A 21,693-nucleotide genomic window follows, 5' to 3' on the forward strand; every position below is an offset into this window, starting at 1 on the left:
CGCGATATAAATATTGACGCGCAATCATAAAAAGACACCGTTTTTAGGCCTCAATCTTAGGATTGCGCGCAAGATTTCCATCGCACGACCATCGCGCGACCGACTATAAACCGGCCTTTATGCCTTGCAATTTTGCCCCCCAGAAAATACTGTGTGCGACGGTCCTTTTGAGCAATTGATGCACACCAATTATTAGCACAGATCCGAATAACCATGTGGTAATGGCCAGTTACCATTATAATGTGAATAACACCATTTTGATAAAACCATGTCAAAATCACGCACGTTCAGAAAGTATTCACATGTTTTGAACGTACACCGGCCGGTCGAACACGTCAGAGACCCAAAACAGCTCTCACTGGGTAGTCCTGCACAAGTGCCAGTTGAGATCACATAAATGATACCCAGTCAAAACGCATGTACTGTATATACACACGTGGTCACAGCATGCAGATCACCGAAAGTAAGCTTTTAATATATCTGTGTTTGTATTGGTCCGTGAAGTCACTGCATTTTAGTCATTACAATGTATCCAACGGAATCACTGGATATGAATAGCAAGTACCTGTCTCTCTTGCGGATAAATCGAGGGGCCAAGTCTAGGTTGCGCCCGGCCCGTGCAAAAGCTGGTAAAACACGCCAATTTATGCTAAGTTGTCTCATCTTCCCTGGGAAATAAAACACACTCGCCGTATAAACATTAGCTACACTTTTTCATTCCCTTCATTGGGATTCGGATTCCGAAGTTACAATGGGGGACTTTTCGGACGCCTGGTAGCAGCAGACTTACCAGAACTACGTAAACAATGGAAATTTACCTGGCAAGTCTGCTGCCATCTAGCGTTCAAAGGTCTCCTATTATACAGCATTGTACCAACAAGCGACGATGCTGTGCCTGCTTATGGCATTGTTTTGGCTGTAATAACGAGTAAGCTTGGGTTTTTACTTTTTTTTTTTACAAAATAACTATCCAGTGAGTGTGAATGAATTTGTGTAATGTCGTTTGTTTAAATGGTTTTATTCGTTAAAATGTTGAATGAAGATCTATTTGTTTTAATTTACCTTTATAAGTTTAAAGTGCAATGTTTTGTGCAGTAATACAAGGTAAGCTTTCGGTTTCAACAAATGAAACTTAAGTAAGTGTCAGTGAATCTTGTTTGTATTATGGTTAATGGCTGTTATATACTTTAGTGGGGGTGGAGTGTATGTGGTGAATAAATTTACTCGGGGACAAACATGAAGTATTTGATGTAATCAAAACAAATAACTTACAATTTGAAACATTACTCGAAGCGGAAAAACTTGGGGGATGGAAATCTATTCCGAATTACGCATTTGACACTTATTTTTTTGGGGAAAATTTCAGTATGTCGCTATTGGTGAATAATTGGCCCGTTATCTGGCCAGATATGGCCCACTGCTGGCAAAAGGTTGGCCCAGTGCTCTTTGCACAGGCAAAATAAAAATGTTGGTACTTCTGTTTTGGGCCATTATAGCATGGCACTAATTACCCTAGAATTAGTCAGCTACTGACCAGATAATGTTACAGCTGCTAAAGGCTTGTCAAAATATGTTTCTGCTCAGTATTAGTTGCCATAGCTCACCAAGTACAGTAACTTTTATGGTGATGCTGGCACTTCTGTATTGGGCCAACACAGTATGCCACTATTGACATACAGTTGGCACGTAACTGGCCAGATTGCTCAGTGTGTTTACACTACGTTTAATTAATTAAATATTTAACTAATAGTTGCACCCATAAACATATAATTCTACTACTTTGTAAAACACACAATACAAACAGCCAACAGCCTAATATGCTGTAAAACAAGCACCGAGTGATATATGTAGTTCAGCTTCCGTTGAGTTTGTACGCATGGTTTTGATATTGGTTATCAGTTATTCCTTATTATTACATCAGTGCAATCAATATTTAAAACAAAGGCTCGTAAAATAATAATGACAATTTCTGGGTCATTCTAAAAAAACAAAAACATTGTTGTTATTTTTGTTGTCATTTTTTTTTTTTTTTTCCTTTTTATAGTTCACAACCGACATCGGTTCAGTGCCGGTGTGGCGGTCTCTGAGCTCCGGCGGGCTCAGAGCTCCAGATTACCAAATACGGTAGTATCACGTCATGCCGTGCCTGCGCACACCAAGCGAACTTAGTCGATTTTAGCAACACGACTATCTCACCGCGTTGGACCATAAACGACTTGTCGACAAATCTACTCTCGTAGCTGTCATGGCGGCGCCCATGAACGAGTGGAGCGTATGCAGTATTGTGAAATACAGTTATCACGTATATCATAAGTATTAGGAGTGGGAATTACAAAGAAGGCTCGACTGAAAGCCAGAAAAGGGTTTTGGGTTGCCCCTCGGGGACGGGGACTCACGCCCGCAACGACAGCATGCTACGTCATCCCGGAGAGCTTGGCACGGCAGAAATCTGAGACCGTGATAACTGCGTGCCGAAATCTCCGGTGACGTCACCCGGAGCTTTGAGACCGTCGGAGCGCTGAGGCCGCCACACCGGCCCAATGGTGCCTTGTTACAAAATCAGTATTGGCCCAGAGAAGGTATGTTTTAGCATTATTTGCCAAAATGGTGTGCCGCTTCGAACCAGTATTGGCCTCAAACAGTTTTATATACCAATTTGTCAGAATGGCGTGGCGCTAAAAAGAATACAGTGTTGGCAAAGAAAATGTTTGATTTAGTGCAGCTACAAAACCAGCATTGGTTTAATAGAGGTTGTCTACCATTTTGCCACAATTGTGTGCCGCAAAAAAAAAAAAAAAAAAAAAAAAAAAAACAGTAGACAGATGAAAGGTTCATCGTCAGACGAAAATTCAACCAGCATTTTCACTTGAAAAATGCAAAGAGTAAGGCTTATTACAAATACATTAAATTTAAATGAAATTACTTCGCAATAAAAAAATCCATTACAATAAAGTGTAGCTGTCAATGATGTTAAAAACGGGACAACAAATTAAAAAATACAGCAGTAATGAATGCATCAATTTAACATTGCTTTGTTAAAAAACAATACAATAATAAAGGTGGTAGACCTTTTAGCACAAAATAAAACAATAACTCAAAAGTTTTTCTGGCCAGTTTCAGCAAAACAAAATAATTAAATTTAATGAACATGCATTTAAATTCATTTTCTTCTAATCCCCCCGAACTAGGGTTTATTGTAACTCTAAAATGCATTCAATGTCATTTAAGGGCATTCATGGGTACACTTTTACAATTCTCAAGTTGACGTTTTACCAAATTGCAGTTGATGCATTCAAATTAAGACTCACCGAAGCCAACATTTTTTTTTTTTTTTAGTTTGCGTTTTCCATTTCACTTATTTGCAACGAATTTTAGCTTCTTTGCCTTCAAATTAAAGATGAGTTTTGGCTTTATGCTTAAAATGGGAATTTATGCTTAAAATGGGAATTATAGCTCCTTTACTGGCACATAAGTTGTCTTTTGTTAGATATTTTGTTTTGTATTTTACACCATTATTTACGTTTTTATTTCTGAAAAACTAATACAACATTAGTATTGCTCAATAGAGGTTCCTTTTGTGTTGTTACCCTTCCATAAGTTTAAGTATGCAGCCGATATCTTTAAAATGCAAAACTAATATTTTTGTTTTAGCCTTAATTTTTCATTTTTTTTCCGGTTATTTTGTCTTTATAATAAAATTAAATTAAATTCTTAAAATAAGAGGTCGTTATAAAAAAGTTAATAAATTAATAATTATTGAATGTTTCAATCAGTGTCGCCCTTTATATATACATTAATCACTGCTCTGGACAAACCGCGAGCAGCCATCTTTTTAGCCCAAAACTGATTGGGCATTTAGTTGGAGATAATGCCAAATAAGTTTCGTTTCAAGTATCTGCTATTTAAAGGCAGCTAATTAAATTAGAAAGCAAACATAACGTAGAATTTGAATTGGAATGCAAACTTTTGAAAAAAATTCGCTCATGAATGAAATTGAGTGATTGACCATGCGTTGCTGCTGGCTTTTGCGAAGTTGAATGATTCTTGCGGCCTAGTGAAATTGAATGATCTGATTTGACCAGTCAACTAGTGAAATTGAATACCTCTTTGTGACTGTTAAATGCTGTTTCAAAGCAGCAATCGTTTTCAAAATAAATTGAATGAGCCATGAGTTAAGATGAATGGATATTTGATGAAATTGGCCGGGAAAACCATATAGTATTCGGTTTCTCCAAAATGTCTGTACTACCAGGTTCATTAATTTGCATGTAATTCCGATTTGAATATCAAGTCGGTTTAGTAGTTAGACAGTATTTTAATTACCATTTTACCAAAACCAGTATTGGCATGATTGGCCCAGAAAAGGTTTTCTGAGATGCCGTTTTGCCGAAATGGTGCACCGCTACAAAACCAGTACTGGATCATTATCATCATCAAACTTAACGGTATCGGATCGATGCTGCTGGATTTACGCCGGTACATGCAAGCATTGTCCCTATGCTGTAGTTGTTGTTAGGCTATAACTGAAAACAAGTTTGAAAATCGATTGTGAATTTCTTTGAATATGGTCAAACCCGGAAGTATATGTCAACTAGGGGTCACAATTGTTCAACATTAGTATTTAATGCCTAAGGAGTCTGTACCTGAAACGTAATCAAAAGGGGTCGTTATACAATTTAAATATAAATCCATAATTACCTAAGACAGTTTCGCTATTCATATTGGTGGAAAGCGCGTCACGTAGGGTGTTTAAACGTTTGATAATGAACAGTAAAAGGTTATGAAACATGGGCGTTACAAGCGAGCTTGCACCTGTGCTTATAATACAGATTTTTCATTCCTATTGGTCGACAGCAACGGCCGGAACAGTTGTGCAACATCACGCGGTACGCGCAAAGCGCATAACAATCTCCTTATAAGGAGTTGTTTACCCGAGGGCCTTAACATTTCATAGCTGGAGGGGTGTTGTGTTGAAATAAATCATTGAACAATTATAATTGTTGCATTTATTTTACTTTTTGAAAAAAAGTGTTGATGTTTCTTGACCGAAAATGTATTTATTAATGTGAATCAAAGTGTGTTGAATTGGTTTTCACATACTTGTTTAAACCCGCCGAGGCCTGGTTCTTGATAATTTACCAAGACTTCTTCTCGGTAAAAGATTTCAGAACCAGGCTAAAATCGCGTACGATTAAAAAGTAGTCAAGTTGTTGACGTTGACGTACGCCAGCCGGTCGAACACGTTAGAGCCAATGAACAGCTGTCCCTTGGTAGTCCTGCACAGGTGTCAGATGACACCACATTGATACGCTGCAGTCAAAATGCACACGTTTTCACAGCATGCAGATGATCGTAAGTAAGCTTTTCATATATGTGTTTTGATTGGTCCGTGATGTCACTGCATTTTAGTCACTGTGAAGTATCCAATGGAATCATTGGATTGAAATAGCAAGTACCTGTCTTTTATGCGGGTAAATCCAGGGGCCAAGTCTAGGTTGCGTCCGGCTCGTTCACAAGCTCGTAAACATGCCCATTGTATGCTAAGTGGCCCCATCTTCCCTTGGAAAAAACAAACAGGCTCACCGTATAAATACTAGCTACACTTTAGCATTTCTCTTCATTGTGACTCTGAGGCCGTAGTTATAGCTACACACTTTTGTCATTTTTGAAAAGTATAGTGTCCAATTTATTATTATAACTAACCTGGTACCTCTTTGCAACGACTTCAAGGCAATGGCACCACTGTACCGAAAAACGACGATGTTGTACCTGTATGCGGCATTGTTTGTGCCTGTAATAACGTGTAAGTTTGGGTTTCCATTGTTTTAACAAAATCACTTTCCAGTGAGTGTGAATGAATTATTGTGATATTATTTGTAGATATTATACACATAATGAATGTTATGAGTGCAATGGTGCGAATAGGTTCATGAGTTGAAAGATGGAATGTTCTATTTAACGAGGCGGAGCCGAGTTGAATAGAACATTCCAGCTTTCAACGAATGAACATAATATTCGCAACATTGCACGAATGAAAAACATTCATTCATTGTTTTATATAACATCCAAGTACATCTTTGTCATTTTGATTGAAAGATACAACTTTCAAAATAAACAAAGCGTAGGCCTAAAATGTTTAATTGTAGAAGCCGAATGCTAGTAATTTTACTATATTATGCCTTGCAGTATAACATTGCTGCGTTACTAAAGACACGCGCACGCAGTGATGTTTTTACTCAGCTTTTTCGTTCCATCCGAAAAGTACCATTGCACGCTGGCAGCAGCTTGCAATGGTGCTTTTCGGATGGAACGAAAAGGCACGGTGAGTTACTCAGCGTGCAATGGTGCTTTTATTTGCTATCACGTGACGGACAATCCTCCAATCAAATGTCAAGGATCTGCTTGGGTGTTATATAATTTTATTTATTAAATGGTGAATGAAGATGAAATTATTTTAATTAACCTTTCTAAGTTTATACTGCACTTTTTTGTACAGTACTAAAATGTAAGTTTTCGGTTCCAACAAATGAATCTCGATTAAGTGTCAGTGAATCTGGTTTATTTTATTTGTTTATGACTATCTGTGACACCGTAAAACTGTCAATGTGCATGTTGAGTGTCAACAAAATATACCCCGTTAGCTGTTATGAATAAAGTAAGAAAAAGTTGTGTTTGAAAATGATACTTTCTAAACAGTTTGATTCTTAGTTGAGACTATTTTAGAAAAGTATCGCGCGAAACTTGCAAATATTATTTTTAAACACCATGTCAGCATGATAAGTATGATAGTGTAGTTTCATTTATTGCATTTATGTATTTAAGTCTTTCGGAAAATACAACAACTATCTCTTTTTAAATATCCGAATCGTGCCTGTGTGTGTGTGTGTGTGAAGAAAATACAGTAATATTTAAATGTTCTAATATTATTTTTGTTGATGGCAAGACAAATCCAAAAAATTACTCACGTGCTACCAAAGTGCTCTCGTAGCATGCACTTAATAGCACATGGGACGGGAAGATAAAGGGGCAGGGACGGGGAACGGTACTTTTTACTTAACTTTTGTTTTGGCACGGGATCATGGAGAACGGAGGCGGGCATTAGAGCACGTGGGACGGGGATAGGGAAGGGGCAGGGGGACGAGGGATTGACACCTTTTACTTGACTGTTGCTATGGCACGAAATCATGGAAAACGGAGGCAGGCATTATAGCACGTGGGGCGGGGAGAGGCAGGGGAGGGGGAACGGCATTTTACTTAACTGTTGCTACGGCACGGGATCATGGATAACAGTGGCATGCATAAAAGCACGTGGGGCGGAGATAGGAAAGGGGCAGGGGTACTGGGGAACGGCACATTTTACTTAACTGTTGCGATACTTAAAATATAACAAAATTAATTTGACTGACAAATAATGCAAAATGGGAAAAACAGGATGAACAAATAATGATCAGGACGGAAACAAATTACGGGAGGGAAACAATATGGGCAATGAAAACAAACAAAAAGGGACTAATGAATGATGCACGACAGGAAAACAAAATAACTGAACGAGAACAATTTAAGTACAAACAGCGACATATTAACAGTGGAATGTTGTACAATATTTGTTTATATTATTGTACCAACGGCTCACATGAAAAAAACAATCGGGTTAAATTTGCATTGTTTTTTAATTGGTTATTAATTTTTAACAGCTTAAAATGTGTCATTATTGTCTAAAAGTTGTTCTGGGAACAGGATTTTGAAGCAACAACGTTTTGTCGTATTTGAGTTTCAAGGGATAAACAAATCTACCCGTCCTCCTTTTCGGTTGGTTTTAAAGGCAGTGGACACTATTGGTAATTACTCAAAATAATTATTAGCATAAAACCTTTCTTAGTGACGAGTAATAGGGAGAGGTTGATGGTATAAAACATTGTGAGATTTTTTTAGAGCGGGAGTAGTCAATATGACGTCATCTTGGTAGAAAAAGGGGGCATAGCTATTTCCATGACTCCATTTTTAACCAATCAGATAAGAGGATTCTCTATATGAGGTATTTATTATAAAACAGTGTGCAAAACGGCTCCTTCTGAATATATCGAGAATGAAGTTATTTTCCATGAATTTGATTTCGATCAAGCATCTGAAAGCACACAACTTCGTGTGACAATGACGTTTTGTTCAGTGGACAATTACCAACAGTGTCCAGTGTCTTTAACAGCAGAGGACACACGTTTTTTCCTTCTCCCCGATGCTTCTGTTTTGACTTCATTCCCCCTAAACAAAACTCGTGGACGATATTTATATTTATATAGGATTTGAGGCATTGCATGGTAAGGTATCAATATATATTTGGTTTGCGGTAACACCATGTGTGTATCTACATGCCAGGTAGATTTTGTTCTTGGAGAACTGTCTTGCTTAATTCTACTACCGCGGAGTAGATTGTTCTGTAATTATATTGTAGTGTATTTGAATGGGGCGTGGTTAAAGTTGTTTCTAGTTTGTTGTTGTTGTTGTTGTTGTTGTTGTTGTTGTTGTTATTGTTGTTGTTGTTGTTGTTGCTGTTGTTGTTGTTGTTGTTGTTGTTGTTGTTGTTGTTGTTGTTGTTTGTGTTGTCTATTCCAAAACCATCAATATGTTGGCGCACCAGTCATATTGGCATATATTACCAAAAAAGTTACCCATTTATATGTCTTAAAACCATTATACACTTTCGAAACAGAAAAACAAAAAAGTTCACAGATTTACAAATAATTTACATGGTTTACAGAAGGTAATTGAAAAGACTTCTCTTGAAATATTATTCCATGAAATGCTTTACTTTTTGAGAAAACATTAAAACAATTATCAATGGTGACAACGAGAATTACGGATTATAGTAAACACATGTCATGACAAAGCGAAACGTGCGGAAACAAGTGTGTTTTTTTCGTTGATTTCTCCCAACTCCGATGACCGATTGGGCCTACATTTTCACAGGTTTGTTATTTTATATATAAGTTGTGATACTTTGGACAATACTGTATACCGAAAGTGTCCAATGGCTTTAAGGACCAGTCCTTTCACTGTGTATCTCAAGATATGCATAAAAATACAAACCTGTGAAAGCTTGACCTAAATTGGTGTATACGAACTAGGCCTATAATTAAACTTAAAAAAGATAGTGAGAATTTACTTCTTTCTCACAAGCCACGTTACCAAAGATGGACCCGTTTATATATGATACAACTCTCCATTGCTCGTTTTATAGATACATCAAAGTGGGAAGACTTGTCTTTGAAAATGTCCAAAGGTGTCCAGTGTCAGTAAAGCTATCGGGCACCTTCGGTAAACAGTATTGTCCAAGTCCCACACTTCGTGTATCACAACGTTTATATAAAATAACAAACCTGTGGACATTTAGGCTCAATTGGTCATCGGAGCCGGGAGAAAAAAAACGGTAAAACCCACCTTTGTGTCCGCACGTTTCGCTGTGTCATGACATGTGTTTACAATAAATCCGTAATTCTCGATATCAAGAAAAATTATTGTTTTAATTTTGTATCAAAAAGAACATTTCATGCATTAATAATTTTTCAAGAGAAGTCTTTCCCATTACCTTCCGTAAACCCTGTAAGTTATTTGTAATATTTATTTTTGTGTGTGTTCCGAAAGTGTCCAATTGCTTTAAACCACGTTGTTGACTACTCAAAGCAGTGGTCTTAGTAAATAATTGACTGGATTGTAGTCAACAGTTCCTCACATAACAGCAACTTTGCAACATCCAAAGTAACCCCAAGTAACCTTCTGCTATATTCAAAGTAACCCCCTTGCTTTGCAAAACTGTACTCGTCCCCTTTTGTGTAACCGTGTAACCCGATAACGCTTACTTTGTAACCTGATGACACTTACTTTGTAACCTGATGACACTTACTTTGTAATCATGTAACCCTCTCTTTACTTTTACTTCATGTATTTGTAACCCTGTAATCCTCCCTTTACTTTTACTTTATATATCTGTAACCCTTATATTTGTGCAACTGCTTACAGTGTGTCCTCCAGATAGGTCTCCAATGCCTACGGAACACTAATTATCGGGTACAATAACTAATGCAAGAAAACAACAAATACCAGAAAATAACCACACCAAATCACACTTCCCGAACTGTGTTCACACTTACTGCAAGCCAAAAGCTTTTACAGTGTGCCTTTACACGTTCCTAGTGCAATACCATAACTACGAAAACCCAGCTTAATTCCCACACTACCAGAAGGTGTTCTTTACCTGGTCACAAGCCAAATCATTTGCGACCGGAAATTATTAACTCAACTAGCGTGTCACATCAACACAATTACAGCCTAACTTAATTCTTACACTTCTAGAAGGTGTTCTTTACCTTGTCACAAGCCAAAGCATTTGCGATCGGAAATTATACACTCAACTAGCGTGTCACATAAACACAATCACAGCCTAACTTAATTTTTACACTACTAGAAGGTGTTCTTTACCTTGTCACAAGCCAAAGCATTTGTGACTGGAAACTATACACTCAACTAGCGTGTCACATAAAGACAATTACATGAAAATACACCCAGAAATACTCAACAACTTTTGCAATAACAATTCCGTAGACCCCTGGCCTATCACATTAACATACACAGATAAACTGGTATAAGACCCCTGGCCTATCACATAAAATGCAAGACTAAACTCGGATATAAGACCCCTGGCCTGTCACATAAAATGAAAAGATAAACACAATATGCAAGAATGAACAAACTAATATATACACTTTGTACAGATAACTTAACTTACGATCTTTCCCGCTCCATCCACGAACTATTTACACAGCACCTCCTGTTTGGAGGTCTTCCGCTACACACCTGACTCGTTACTGCCCTCTTCACGCTAGCCCCCGGTTGCGTATTTTTTTCCTAGGACGAACGTGGGCAATTAACATGAAATGGGCGTGTTTTTGCCAGAAAAACACTCTCTCGCATGCACGAACTTTAGTGATGACCGCAAGGGACCTTGGTGGTGGTATGTGGAAAGAAAACGGTTGTGGTCAATAAATGGGGACCACACAACCTGCCTTTATTCTACTATCGCTTCACACAATGGTGTACGGGTTGTGATGAACCAGTGTACTTCCTATTTCTTTCTCAATGGTCTAATCATGGAGATATACTATCCATGGTTTATTTTTAAACTGGGCAAATTTGGTAATTATTGTCGAAGACCAGTAATTCCACTTGATTTGGTAATTATTGTCGAAGACCAGTATTTTCACTTGATGTATCCCAACATGCATAAGATAACAAACCATTATTTTTGTTGCATAATTTTATGTGCTCCAGATGCATAAGTGAGCTGTTTGTAATATGCAGTGTACTATTAAATTTCATCAAAAAACATTAGCGACCACAACCGTTCATTAATCATTTTCATAATTGCCCCCCCCCCCCCCTCCCCCTACCAACCATATCCAAACGTTTTTTATCGGGCAATCAAGACTTGGCAATGAAAGCAAGCGCGACGCACTTTTATGAACAAAAGGTAGTTATACAAAATACGCAGTTTTACATGGTACGTGTAACATGTGTCCATGTATGCGTGTATGTGTACATGTTTGATATGCGTGAGTGTATTTCCACAACTAAAAGTATTATTACGTCGAAGTACGCATGTGCATGGGAAAATGTATAGTTAACTACGCCCATTTATGTAAATTGCCCACGTTCGTCCTAGGGAAAAAATACGCTCCGGTGCCATGCCTCTACACATGCGGTCCCAGATCGCTAACTGCGCACGCGCACCCTGACAGCCTGGATCACTGCAAGCGCTAGGCTCCACCCACTTGCATCGATCGCCCAGCCACGCAGCAAACACATGGACTACACTAAACAGTCACATGTCCGTCACATGCATTTCCACTACAATACATTAACTGGCCAAACAACGAAAGAGAGTTATACTTTTCCGTAGTATTCAATTTCCTGAGATAAGTAAACTAACAAAGAGGTTAAATTGGCTGCTCGTTTGAACATGAATGGAAACACCTACAAAAGATGGTTGAGATAATTTTGATACCTTTCCAATTTGTTTTTTACAAGCCCACTCTTGTTTATTTTTTTTCTATCTCGATTTTGTATTATCCTTATGTTACAGAGTAGACATAATTTCTTTGTCTTTTTAGTTTCGTTTAACAATCGTGTTACGGTGAGCATGAAGCCTTTGTACTGCAGTGATGCTGCAACAAACTCAGCAACACTGATGTGTAGTTTCAGTTATTCTGATTCAACGTACTCCTTTTTCAACCTGGAGTGGAGACAAGATGGCGTCCTATTAGCAGACTTCTATAATCGTGCAGTAGATCCAAATTACGCAAACTACTGCCAATCGTCGGGTAACTGTACTATAACGAGAACCAACAGTGAGAGTTATTTCACCATTTCAACTGTGGGTATGACTGAAAACAACGCATCGTACAGCTGCAAAGTGAGCTTTGATAAAGGTGCTTACGGGGATGCTGCTAAAGCCACCACAACGTTGGTAGTCAATGGTGAGTAACTCTACATGGGTATGAATAATAAACTTGCGGGTACAACCACGTGTATAATCTAGAGAGTGTTAGCTCTGAAAAGAGCCGGTTTGGTCTCGACGTTTCGAGCAGTATAATCTGCCCGTCTTCATGATAAATAATGCGTACCTTTTGGCTTGAGGGATGTATCATAATGGTAAAATGTTCGCTGTTTTGAAAAAGTGTTCATATGAACGGGCTTTAGCTGTTTATTTTTTTATTTTTTTTATTTCTTATCCATTTCATTTTGCTCACCCCAATCCCCAACAACACGTCGTTCAAACTGTACCTCGTTAGATGCATCGTCGTAGTAGTAACATTTGTTACACAGACAGAAATCTATAGTACAAGGTCGAGATAAATAGTGTTGATTTATATATGTTGCATTTTTAAATTGCAAGCCCTTACTCGTTTATATCTGTATATTCGTTATGGTATGTGTGTTGTCTATTGGTGTATTTGCCTTTACTAGTATGTCTTCTTCTTATACACGGGACAGACAAATGTCATGTTTTGACAGTGATACTCTTTGTTAGTCTCTTAATTCTTAATATTTGTCTTAATATCCTTGATTATTGTTGAATGTTTCGTTAGGTCCACCAGTGACGGTAAGCATGGAGCCGTCGTATCACGATGATCCTAGACTACATACAGCAACACTGAGGTGCAATTTTTGTGTAAACGATGCAACGTTCGAATTTTTTAACCTGGAGTGGAAAAAAGATGGGGTCCTAGTAGCAGACTACTTTAATGGTGCAGCAACTCCAAACTACGCAAACTACTGTGCATCGTCAGGTGACTGTACCATAACGAGGACCTGCACCGAGAGTTATTTCACCATTGCTTCATTGGATAGGTCTCAAAACAACGCAGTGTTCAGCTGCCATGTGGTTTTTGATAAAGGTGCCGAAAGGAAGAGTGGTGAGGACACTACTACCTTGACAGTGACTGGTGAGTCAATTCACATTCAACATAATGTGTACATGATGTCAACATGTATTGTGCATCACTGGACATTATACTTGAAGGATTTGAGTACTTTTTTGTAACACAAATGACAATGTCCACAGATTTACATTAAACTTACACCGTTTGAGGACATTGATAGTAGAAAGCTTCCCTGAAAATTGTACACGCTGAGGTGCTGTAGTTTGTAAGAAATGAGGTAAACCATATCATGAAAATACGTTTGTACAAGCTACATTAATGTTCGTCTCATGATCACTGAGACGAAAATTAAGTTCATTACATATTACTCATTTCTCAAAAAATACAGCACCTCAGCAAGTAATCTTTACAGAGAAGCTTTCTTCTGTCATTATCTTCAAACTGTGTAAGTTTAATATAAATCTGTAGACATACTTTTTTTTTTCCTGGAACAAGTACGTATACCCTTTTAAAATGGTGGAATATCAACTGCCTTGGATCGGTCGAGTTGGTCTTAAAAAAGCGTTCGTAACCGTTTGTTATAAAATGCATATATTCTAAAAGTACAATGATCCACATTTGCCTCGAAATTGCGTGGTTTTCCTTTTACTTTTCGAACTAACACGGTCGGCCATTTATGGGAATTTGATTGCCAGAAATGGCCGAACGAGTCGACTAGGTAAAAGGAAAACCACCCAAGTTTGAGTGATACTTTTGTGGATCATTATATTTTACTTTTGATATTTATCTTTATAACAAACGGTTTCAAACACTTTTTAAAGACCAACTCGTCCAAACCAAGGAAACGTGTTGCAGTACAGAGTCACAATTCAGTGCGCTATGAAACTTCGTGTATAGCCTGTGTTCAAGGCGTAATGCAACTTACAATTCTCATTCGGTTAGACAGTCTCTTCCACATTCGTCAATATTTAAACCTAAATGGCGTAATGCAACATACATTCTCCTTCGGGTAGATAGTCTCTACCACATTCGTAAGTATTTAATTAAAAACTAAAAGGAGTAATGCAACATCCACTTTACCATCGTTAAATAGTCTCTTGCACATTCGTCAATATTAAAAACAAAAAGGCGTATTGCAACATACACTTGCCCCTCGGTTAGTCTGTTCCACATTCGTCAATATTAAAAAAAATAATAATAATACTAATAATAATATTAACAGTCCTCAACCACATAAGCTATTAGTTTGACAATGTAATCATATGAAAGGGCTTTACAAACTTTACTCAAATGGAAATGCTACCTCAGAGATGTCTAAAGATAATATTTTGTTTCCTTTGAAATAACCGTTAAAGGCAGTGAACACTGCTGGTAATTACTCGAAATAATTATTGGCATAAAACCTTTATTGATGACGAGTAATAGGGATAGTTTGATAGTATAAAACATTGTGAGAAACGGCTCCCTCTGAACTGCATAGTTTTCGAGAAAGAAGTGAGTTATTAAGTTATGTCGGGTTTAGATTGATACAAACATAAATACATACAGATAACTGACATATGTATAAAGCACTTTTACATCAAGCTCAAAGCGCTGAAAAGAGCAAGACCAATGGAACTATAAATACAACAAATACATCTGATTCAAGTGAGTTTTGAGATTTTGTTTGAACAATGGCAAAGAGTTACACTAAAAGTTGTTCCATATTCGCAAAGCAATAAAGGTGTTCTGATGGTTAAGTGTTCGGTTAGGCGTGTGGTGTCAGAAGCTGATCGCAAACTTGACGGTAGCCTGGTGCTGTTCCTAAAAAGACACTTAAACACAGTAACTAGTGAGTTTTGAGATTTTGTTTGAACAATGGCAAAGAGTTACACTAAAAGTTGTTCCATATTCGCGGAGCAATAAAGGTGTTCTGATGGTTAAGTGTTCGGTTAGGCGTGTGGTGTCAGAAGCTGATCGCAAACTTGACGATAGCCTGGTGCTGTTCCTAAAAAGACACTTAAACACAGTAACTACAACTGGGCAAGTTATTCTCTCTTTGATCGGGAGCCACTATAACTGCTGAAGGCAGGGGGTGTGGCGCGGCAGTAAGCAAACAATATATAAACCACAAACACTCACGGACCGTCTGAACAACCAATTCGCACTATGCAAGGTTTCGTCCGTTGATTTAAACTGGGGTCCAAAATCAAAATGGTAAAATGTTCACTTTAGTTTGTTAGCAACTATTAGTGTATCTGTTGATATTGCAAACAATATGAAAGGCAGTGGACTCTATTGGTAATAACTCAAAATAATTGTTGGCATAAAACCTTACTTGGTGATGAGTAATGGGGAGAGGTTGATAGTATAAAACATTGTGAGAAACAGCTCCCTCTGAAGTGCCATAGTTTTCGAGAAAGAGGTAATTTTCCACGAATTTGATTTAAATACCTCATATTTAGAACTTGAGGTCAACTTGAGGTCGAAATCAACCAACTAAACGCACACAACTTCGTGTGACAAGGGTAATTTTTTCTTTCGTTATATTCTCGCAGCTACGATGACCGACTGAGCTCAAATTTTCACAGGTTTGTTATTTTATGAATATGTTGAGAAACACCAACTGTGTAGGCAAAACAAACCGAAACGTTATGAAATCATAAGAATGCCTTGTGTTTCCAAAGTCCCCAATGTCTCGTTTTTTTCAACCTGCCAACTATTTTAAAGCCACCATTCATTGTGTGTCAAACATCAGTTGTGCTAACCTCGGAGCTGTCTACACCAAACAAATACTGTTTGTAAACAAGCACACACTTCATGTCTAGTTATTACTATGTCATGCTGATGTTTTGTTTTACCCATAAAGCAAATCGGCTGTTTAAAGCCATGGGACCCTTTCGGTTCAGAAAAAAAAAAATAACAGTTCACAGATTTACAAATAACTTACAGGGTTTACAAAAGGCAATGGTACAAGACTTCTCTTGAAATATTGTTCCATGAAATGCTTCACTTTTTGAGAAAACAGCAAAACAATATAAATTCTCGTTAATGAAAATTACGGATTTATTTTATACACATTTCATGACACGGCGAAACGCGCGGAAACAAGGGCGGGTTTTTTCGTTGTTTTCTCCCGACTCCGATGACCGATTGAGCCTTAATTTTCACAGGTTTGTTATTTGAAATAGAAGTTGTGGTACACAAAGTGTGGGCCTTGGACAACACTGTTTACCGAAAGGGTTCAATGGTTTTAAAGACAATGGACACCTTTTGTAATTGTGAAAGAACATTCTTGTCACTTGGTGTATCTCAAATATTAACAAACCTGTAAAAATTTCAACTCAAATGGTCGTTACGATATAACAAAGAAAAAACAAAATACCATTGTCAAATGAAATTGTGTGCCATTAGATGTTCGATGTCTCGAAAATTTAATTCAACAATTTTAGTGGAAAATTACCTCAGTCTCGAAAACTACGTTACTTCAGAGGGAGCCGTGTCTCACTATATGTTCTACTATAAACAGCTCCCAATTTCTTGTTACCAAGTAAGTTTTTATTCTATCAATTATTTTGAGTTATTACCAATAGTGTCCAGTGTATGTCATATGAATGAAGTGCTTTGTTAATACATGTAGTCACATAATTTCATCACCTTTCGTATGTTGTATGTTTATAGCCGACAGACACAATTAACCGTCAACATGCGATGAAGAAGGCCTACACTTCAGCAAGTCCAAAGTTCCAATGCAAGGTTGCATGCATCAATTCAAGGGCAACATCCTGTTGTGCTATTGGTGGTGTGCAATAAGCTTTTTTGAGGTATGGCGGACGTGATAGGAGTGTACTGTTTGGTTTGTATGTATACGCACACATTAACCCAAACTTAGTGCCGTAGCATTATGTCCGCAATGTTTCAACAAGGCGTATTTTCATCAGGCATAACATTGTCTTGCTTGAAAACAAATAGGCCGTCAAGTGATGTTACATTGATTCCAAACCGAAAACGACTACGACTAACACTTTATTTAACAATTCAATTAAATATTTTCGAATTATTTTTTTTCATTAAACTTTTACAAGTTCAGTTTTAAATTGGTTTTCCTGTGTGTACTAAAAAACATTCAATATATAAGTAGTGAGCCATCGAAATGTGGTTACACTTCGCTTTCTTCTCACACTTATGTCGGTTTTATGGTAAGTAGACTTATTTGCTAAAAAACTGTACTTTTTTTTTTTTTTTTTTTTTTTCGGAGTCGGTTAGTTTAAAGTAGTGGTATATGTACAACGTGCATGTGTGCGGACAGATTGATGCTGTGATTTATTCATTGATTATTATTCGGACCTAATTGAGAGGAACAAATTAAGATTGTTGTGGTTTTTTTTGCACCCTTATTATAATCCATATTTTCTTGAATTTTGTCTGCATGCTTTTTATGTTCGATGTTTAGATTTTAGTTTTTGTATCTCATATTCCACTCTCAAATTCTGCAACATTTGTCAAACTGATCAACCTTCTACAACACTTGTTGTTGTTAAGCTCTCGAATAGTTGGGTTGGCCTAGAATTTAGAAAATGACCCATTACGACCTGGATTATTAGTGGATAATCTTGCTACGTTCAGTTGTAAATCGTTTAAGCGCGTCCCTTAACGATATACCCAACTTGACTGATTTGCGATAGACTGTCGCCGTGTCTTTATCCGCAAGGTTACAGACAGATATATGCTACTCAAATCCAATGATTCCATATGATACAATGATATCACTGTATACATGCAGAGACTAAAGGCTACGTAGTTTGGTTTGTTTTGATTGGTCTAAGTTCACCTCTGACGACGAATCAAAACACATATTTTTTTGGAAAGCTGACATGCTGTGTTCACGGTCGGACGTGTGTATTCAAATCGGAATGAAATTAGTATAGGTCATATCGGAAGCCATACGCCGGCTTGAAGGCCGGTCTCTGGTGTGATTCATGAGCCTCAAAATTGTGACGTCAGATGTTCAGGCTATACTCGCAATAGTGCAAGCGAGCCCTTCAAGTTGGCTTAATCGTACCGTGAGAGGTCGCGCTTTGGTGATTTACACGTGAGCATATTCGACCGTTGTTCGAACGGTCAATACCAAACCGGCTTTTTCCAAAGCCAACACTCACACGGAAGAGATTTGCACACGGTTGCTCCCGAAACTTCACTGTTTATTGTTAGTTCCCCGTAACTCGAATTCAATTCCAATGCAATGCAACTTCAACACAAATTTGTAGTCAATACATTTAATTGACTTGAATTGTTGACAATTGCTTCACGAGGAAACCTATTTGACGATAGTTTTTACTATTGTTCAAAATTAAATGGTATTACCTAGTGTTTTGGTAGTAACCAGTAGTTGATATATATTTTGTTTTCTGTGTTGACGTTAGGTTAGAACAGATGCTCGAATGACTATTATCATTATTAATTTTGGTTTTTACCAATTCACCGTTGTGTGTAAGCACTGTAAACTATACTCCCACGAGTCCTGTGAAGAAAAAAAAATATCACAGGCATATTACTCGGTTGGGATTCGAGCGCACTACCCTTGTAAATCTAGAGCAGTCTCTTACAAACTAGACCTATCGTTGAGGTACCCGCTGTCAAAACATTGTGAATCGAACTGCCTCTAGATACCGGGGAAACTCGGTAGTCTAGTTGGTAAAGATAAGTACATACTCATCAAATGAAAAAAATAAATAAAATAAATAAAAAATGATTCAGAAGAAATTATTGCAAAAAATATTACTACAGCAACAACATCGCTTGGCAGAAATACTTTTACATGTTTAAGAAGGGACTTCAAATGTCTTGACTATAACAATTTAGTCATCAAGGAAACAAACACAAATAAGAATAAATTAATGAAAAGATCAGTACAACAGCAAACATTACTTATGGAACTCTACTCAAATATGTGGTTTAAATGTGATGTATCAGATATTGTAACATTGCAAACTGCTCCTTTAGACTGTGGTTGTTGTCTGAGTGTAATCGAATAAAGTACACTTTGAATGAGGTTCCTTTCTTATTTATTTCATTTAATTATTTCACACTTTTCAAATAATTAACTGTATTCATGTTATCAATGTGTGTGTGGGACTCTTAGATACAAAAAAACAAAAAAAACATTGGGTGACTTTAAGCATGTACTTATTCAAGGAAACAAAATGATCAGAATAAATGATTGCAAAGATCAGTACGCAGAAAGACTTGTTTCTGGACTACTCAGATTGTGATTTAAAATTGATGGGATATATCAAATTTGCAAACTGCTACTTTCAACATTTCATTGTTGTCGGAAAGTTTAAGAAAGGAAACTGTGACGAAGGTTCCTTATTTTTTTCAATTCATTATTTTACTCTTCAGTATTTTGTTGTTAGCATTAGAAAACAAAAATCACTTTTTTGAACGAATACAATCGTTTACTGAATACTCATTTACGGCCTTGTTCAGAACGATCGGAACTAAGGCAATACGAAACGTCGTTGCCGAACAGTTTAGAGCTTTGAACCTAAATTTATGATAACAAACTTAGATGCCTTTATTATTGAATGATCAGACATTGTTGCTGTGATGAGGCAAACTATGTGCCCCAAAAATGTTTGTGATGCGTACAATGAGTAGCAAAAAAGCATTTGTTGAAAGGCAACTTAAAAAACGCTCATAAATAAGGGAATCAATGTGTGGTGAAGAGGTTTTCAACTAGTGGTTTAATCCCAACGAGGCCTGGTTCTTGATAATTTAACGAGACGAAGTCGAGGTAAATTATCAAGAACCAGGCCTCGGCGGGTTTAAACCACTAGTTGGAAACCGATTCAACACACTTTGATTCACATTCATCAATACCTTTTCGGTCAAAAACATCAACACTTTTTTGTCAAAAAGTAAAATAAATGCAAAAAATATAATTGTTCAATGATTTCTTTCAACACAACACCCCTTCAGCTATGAAATGGTAAAGCTTTCCGCCGTCCTCGGGTAAACAACTCCTTGTAAGGGAATGATGTGCGCGTCGCGCGTCGCGCGTATCGCGTGATGTGGCACAACTGTTTCAGCAGTTGCTCTCGACCAATATGAATGAATAAATTGTCTTATAAGAACAGGTGCAAGCTTGCGTGTCACGCCCATGTTTCAACACTTTTTGCTGGTCATAAACAAGGGTTTATACACACTCACGTGATGCGCTCTCCACCAATAGGAATAGCAAAACTGTCCGGGATATTTATGAATGCCCCTTAAGGCCCGGTCACACAGGCCTCGAGAACGAGAAAAAAAAACGATAATATTAAAAATGCACGCCCTCTATTGCTTGAATGAGCGTGGTCGTATTATGCGTGGAGAATTTCAAACAATAGAATGTGTTCTCTTTGCGTCATGATCGTGATCGTTTTCTTTATCGCGGCAGTGTGACCATGGGCCAATTTCATAGAGCTGCTTAAGCAACAATTTTGCTTAAGCACGAAAATAGGTCGCTTGTTTTACACTTGTTACTGGCCAAAATGTCATGCCATATACATTGCTTGTGACTGATATTTAGCTATTGTTTACTTAGCATAACAATTGGGTGGAGTCTTGGTAGGTAATCTGATTTTACTAAGCAAGGATTTTTGTTGGCTTAAGCAACATTTTGTGCTTAAGCAGCTCTATGAAATTGGGCCCTGGCTTTCACTCTGAAAACTATAACTAATGTTGGTATTACAATGGTATGTTCCTCTAAATAGGCATTAATAAGTATAAGGAGTTTTAAACTAGCTGTATTTGACATGTTTGCATGGGAGCTTCATTGTTTGCAGATCATTGACCAGTATTTAAAATTCGCCGATGCAATTGAAATGAGGGTTGTTATTATTTATATTCTAACAATTGTTATTGAGCTACTCTTTTAAATTGATTGAGCCTAAGTAGTAACAACACCCAAAAGGTGTTCGATACGCGCGTAACTCACATGGTCTTATATCTACCTGTTTGTTTGAACAGGTGTTGAAATGTGGATGATTGGAACCAATAAAAGATCAATAAAAAGTGAACACAATTTTGTTGACTGAGATTTGTTAATTTTTTTTTTTTTTTTTTTTAGTAACAGACAAGGAACAAGCTTTTATTATTTAAAACACTGTTTGTTATTACACTGTTTGTAAATCGATGCTACGTGATTGCAGTCAACCAACAAACCAGTTGATGAAAATCCATCTTGGATTTGAAAGCTAACCTATAAGAAAGCAGAAGGGATTGTCTGATTTTATTA

The 21,693-nt window shown here is 37.4% G+C and overlaps 1 protein-coding gene and 1 long non-coding RNA gene across 2 annotated transcripts in view; one reads left to right on the forward strand and one right to left on the reverse strand.

Annotated features, from left to right (window-relative positions):
• LOC139942967 (uncharacterized) overlaps positions 1 to 21,693 on the reverse strand; it is a 521,441-nt gene that overhangs the window by 140,043 nt on the left and 359,705 nt on the right. The gene's annotated exons all lie outside the window — the stretch shown is intronic.
• LOC139942964 (uncharacterized) lies at positions 5,648 to 21,446 on the forward strand. Its single transcript, XM_071939787.1, has 4 exons — positions 5,648 to 5,803; positions 12,162 to 12,527; positions 13,140 to 13,496; positions 17,094 to 21,446. The coding sequence occupies exons 1-4, from the start codon at positions 5,734 to 5,736 to the stop codon at positions 17,108 to 17,110; spliced, it is 810 nt and encodes a 269-aa protein (XP_071795888.1). The 5' UTR covers positions 5,648 to 5,733; the 3' UTR covers positions 17,111 to 21,446.

The sequence above is a fragment of the Asterias amurensis genome, chromosome 10, assembly GCF_032118995.1.
Source record: "Asterias amurensis chromosome 10, ASM3211899v1".
Taxonomy (NCBI): Eukaryota; Metazoa; Echinodermata; class Asteroidea; order Forcipulatida; family Asteriidae; genus Asterias; species Asterias amurensis.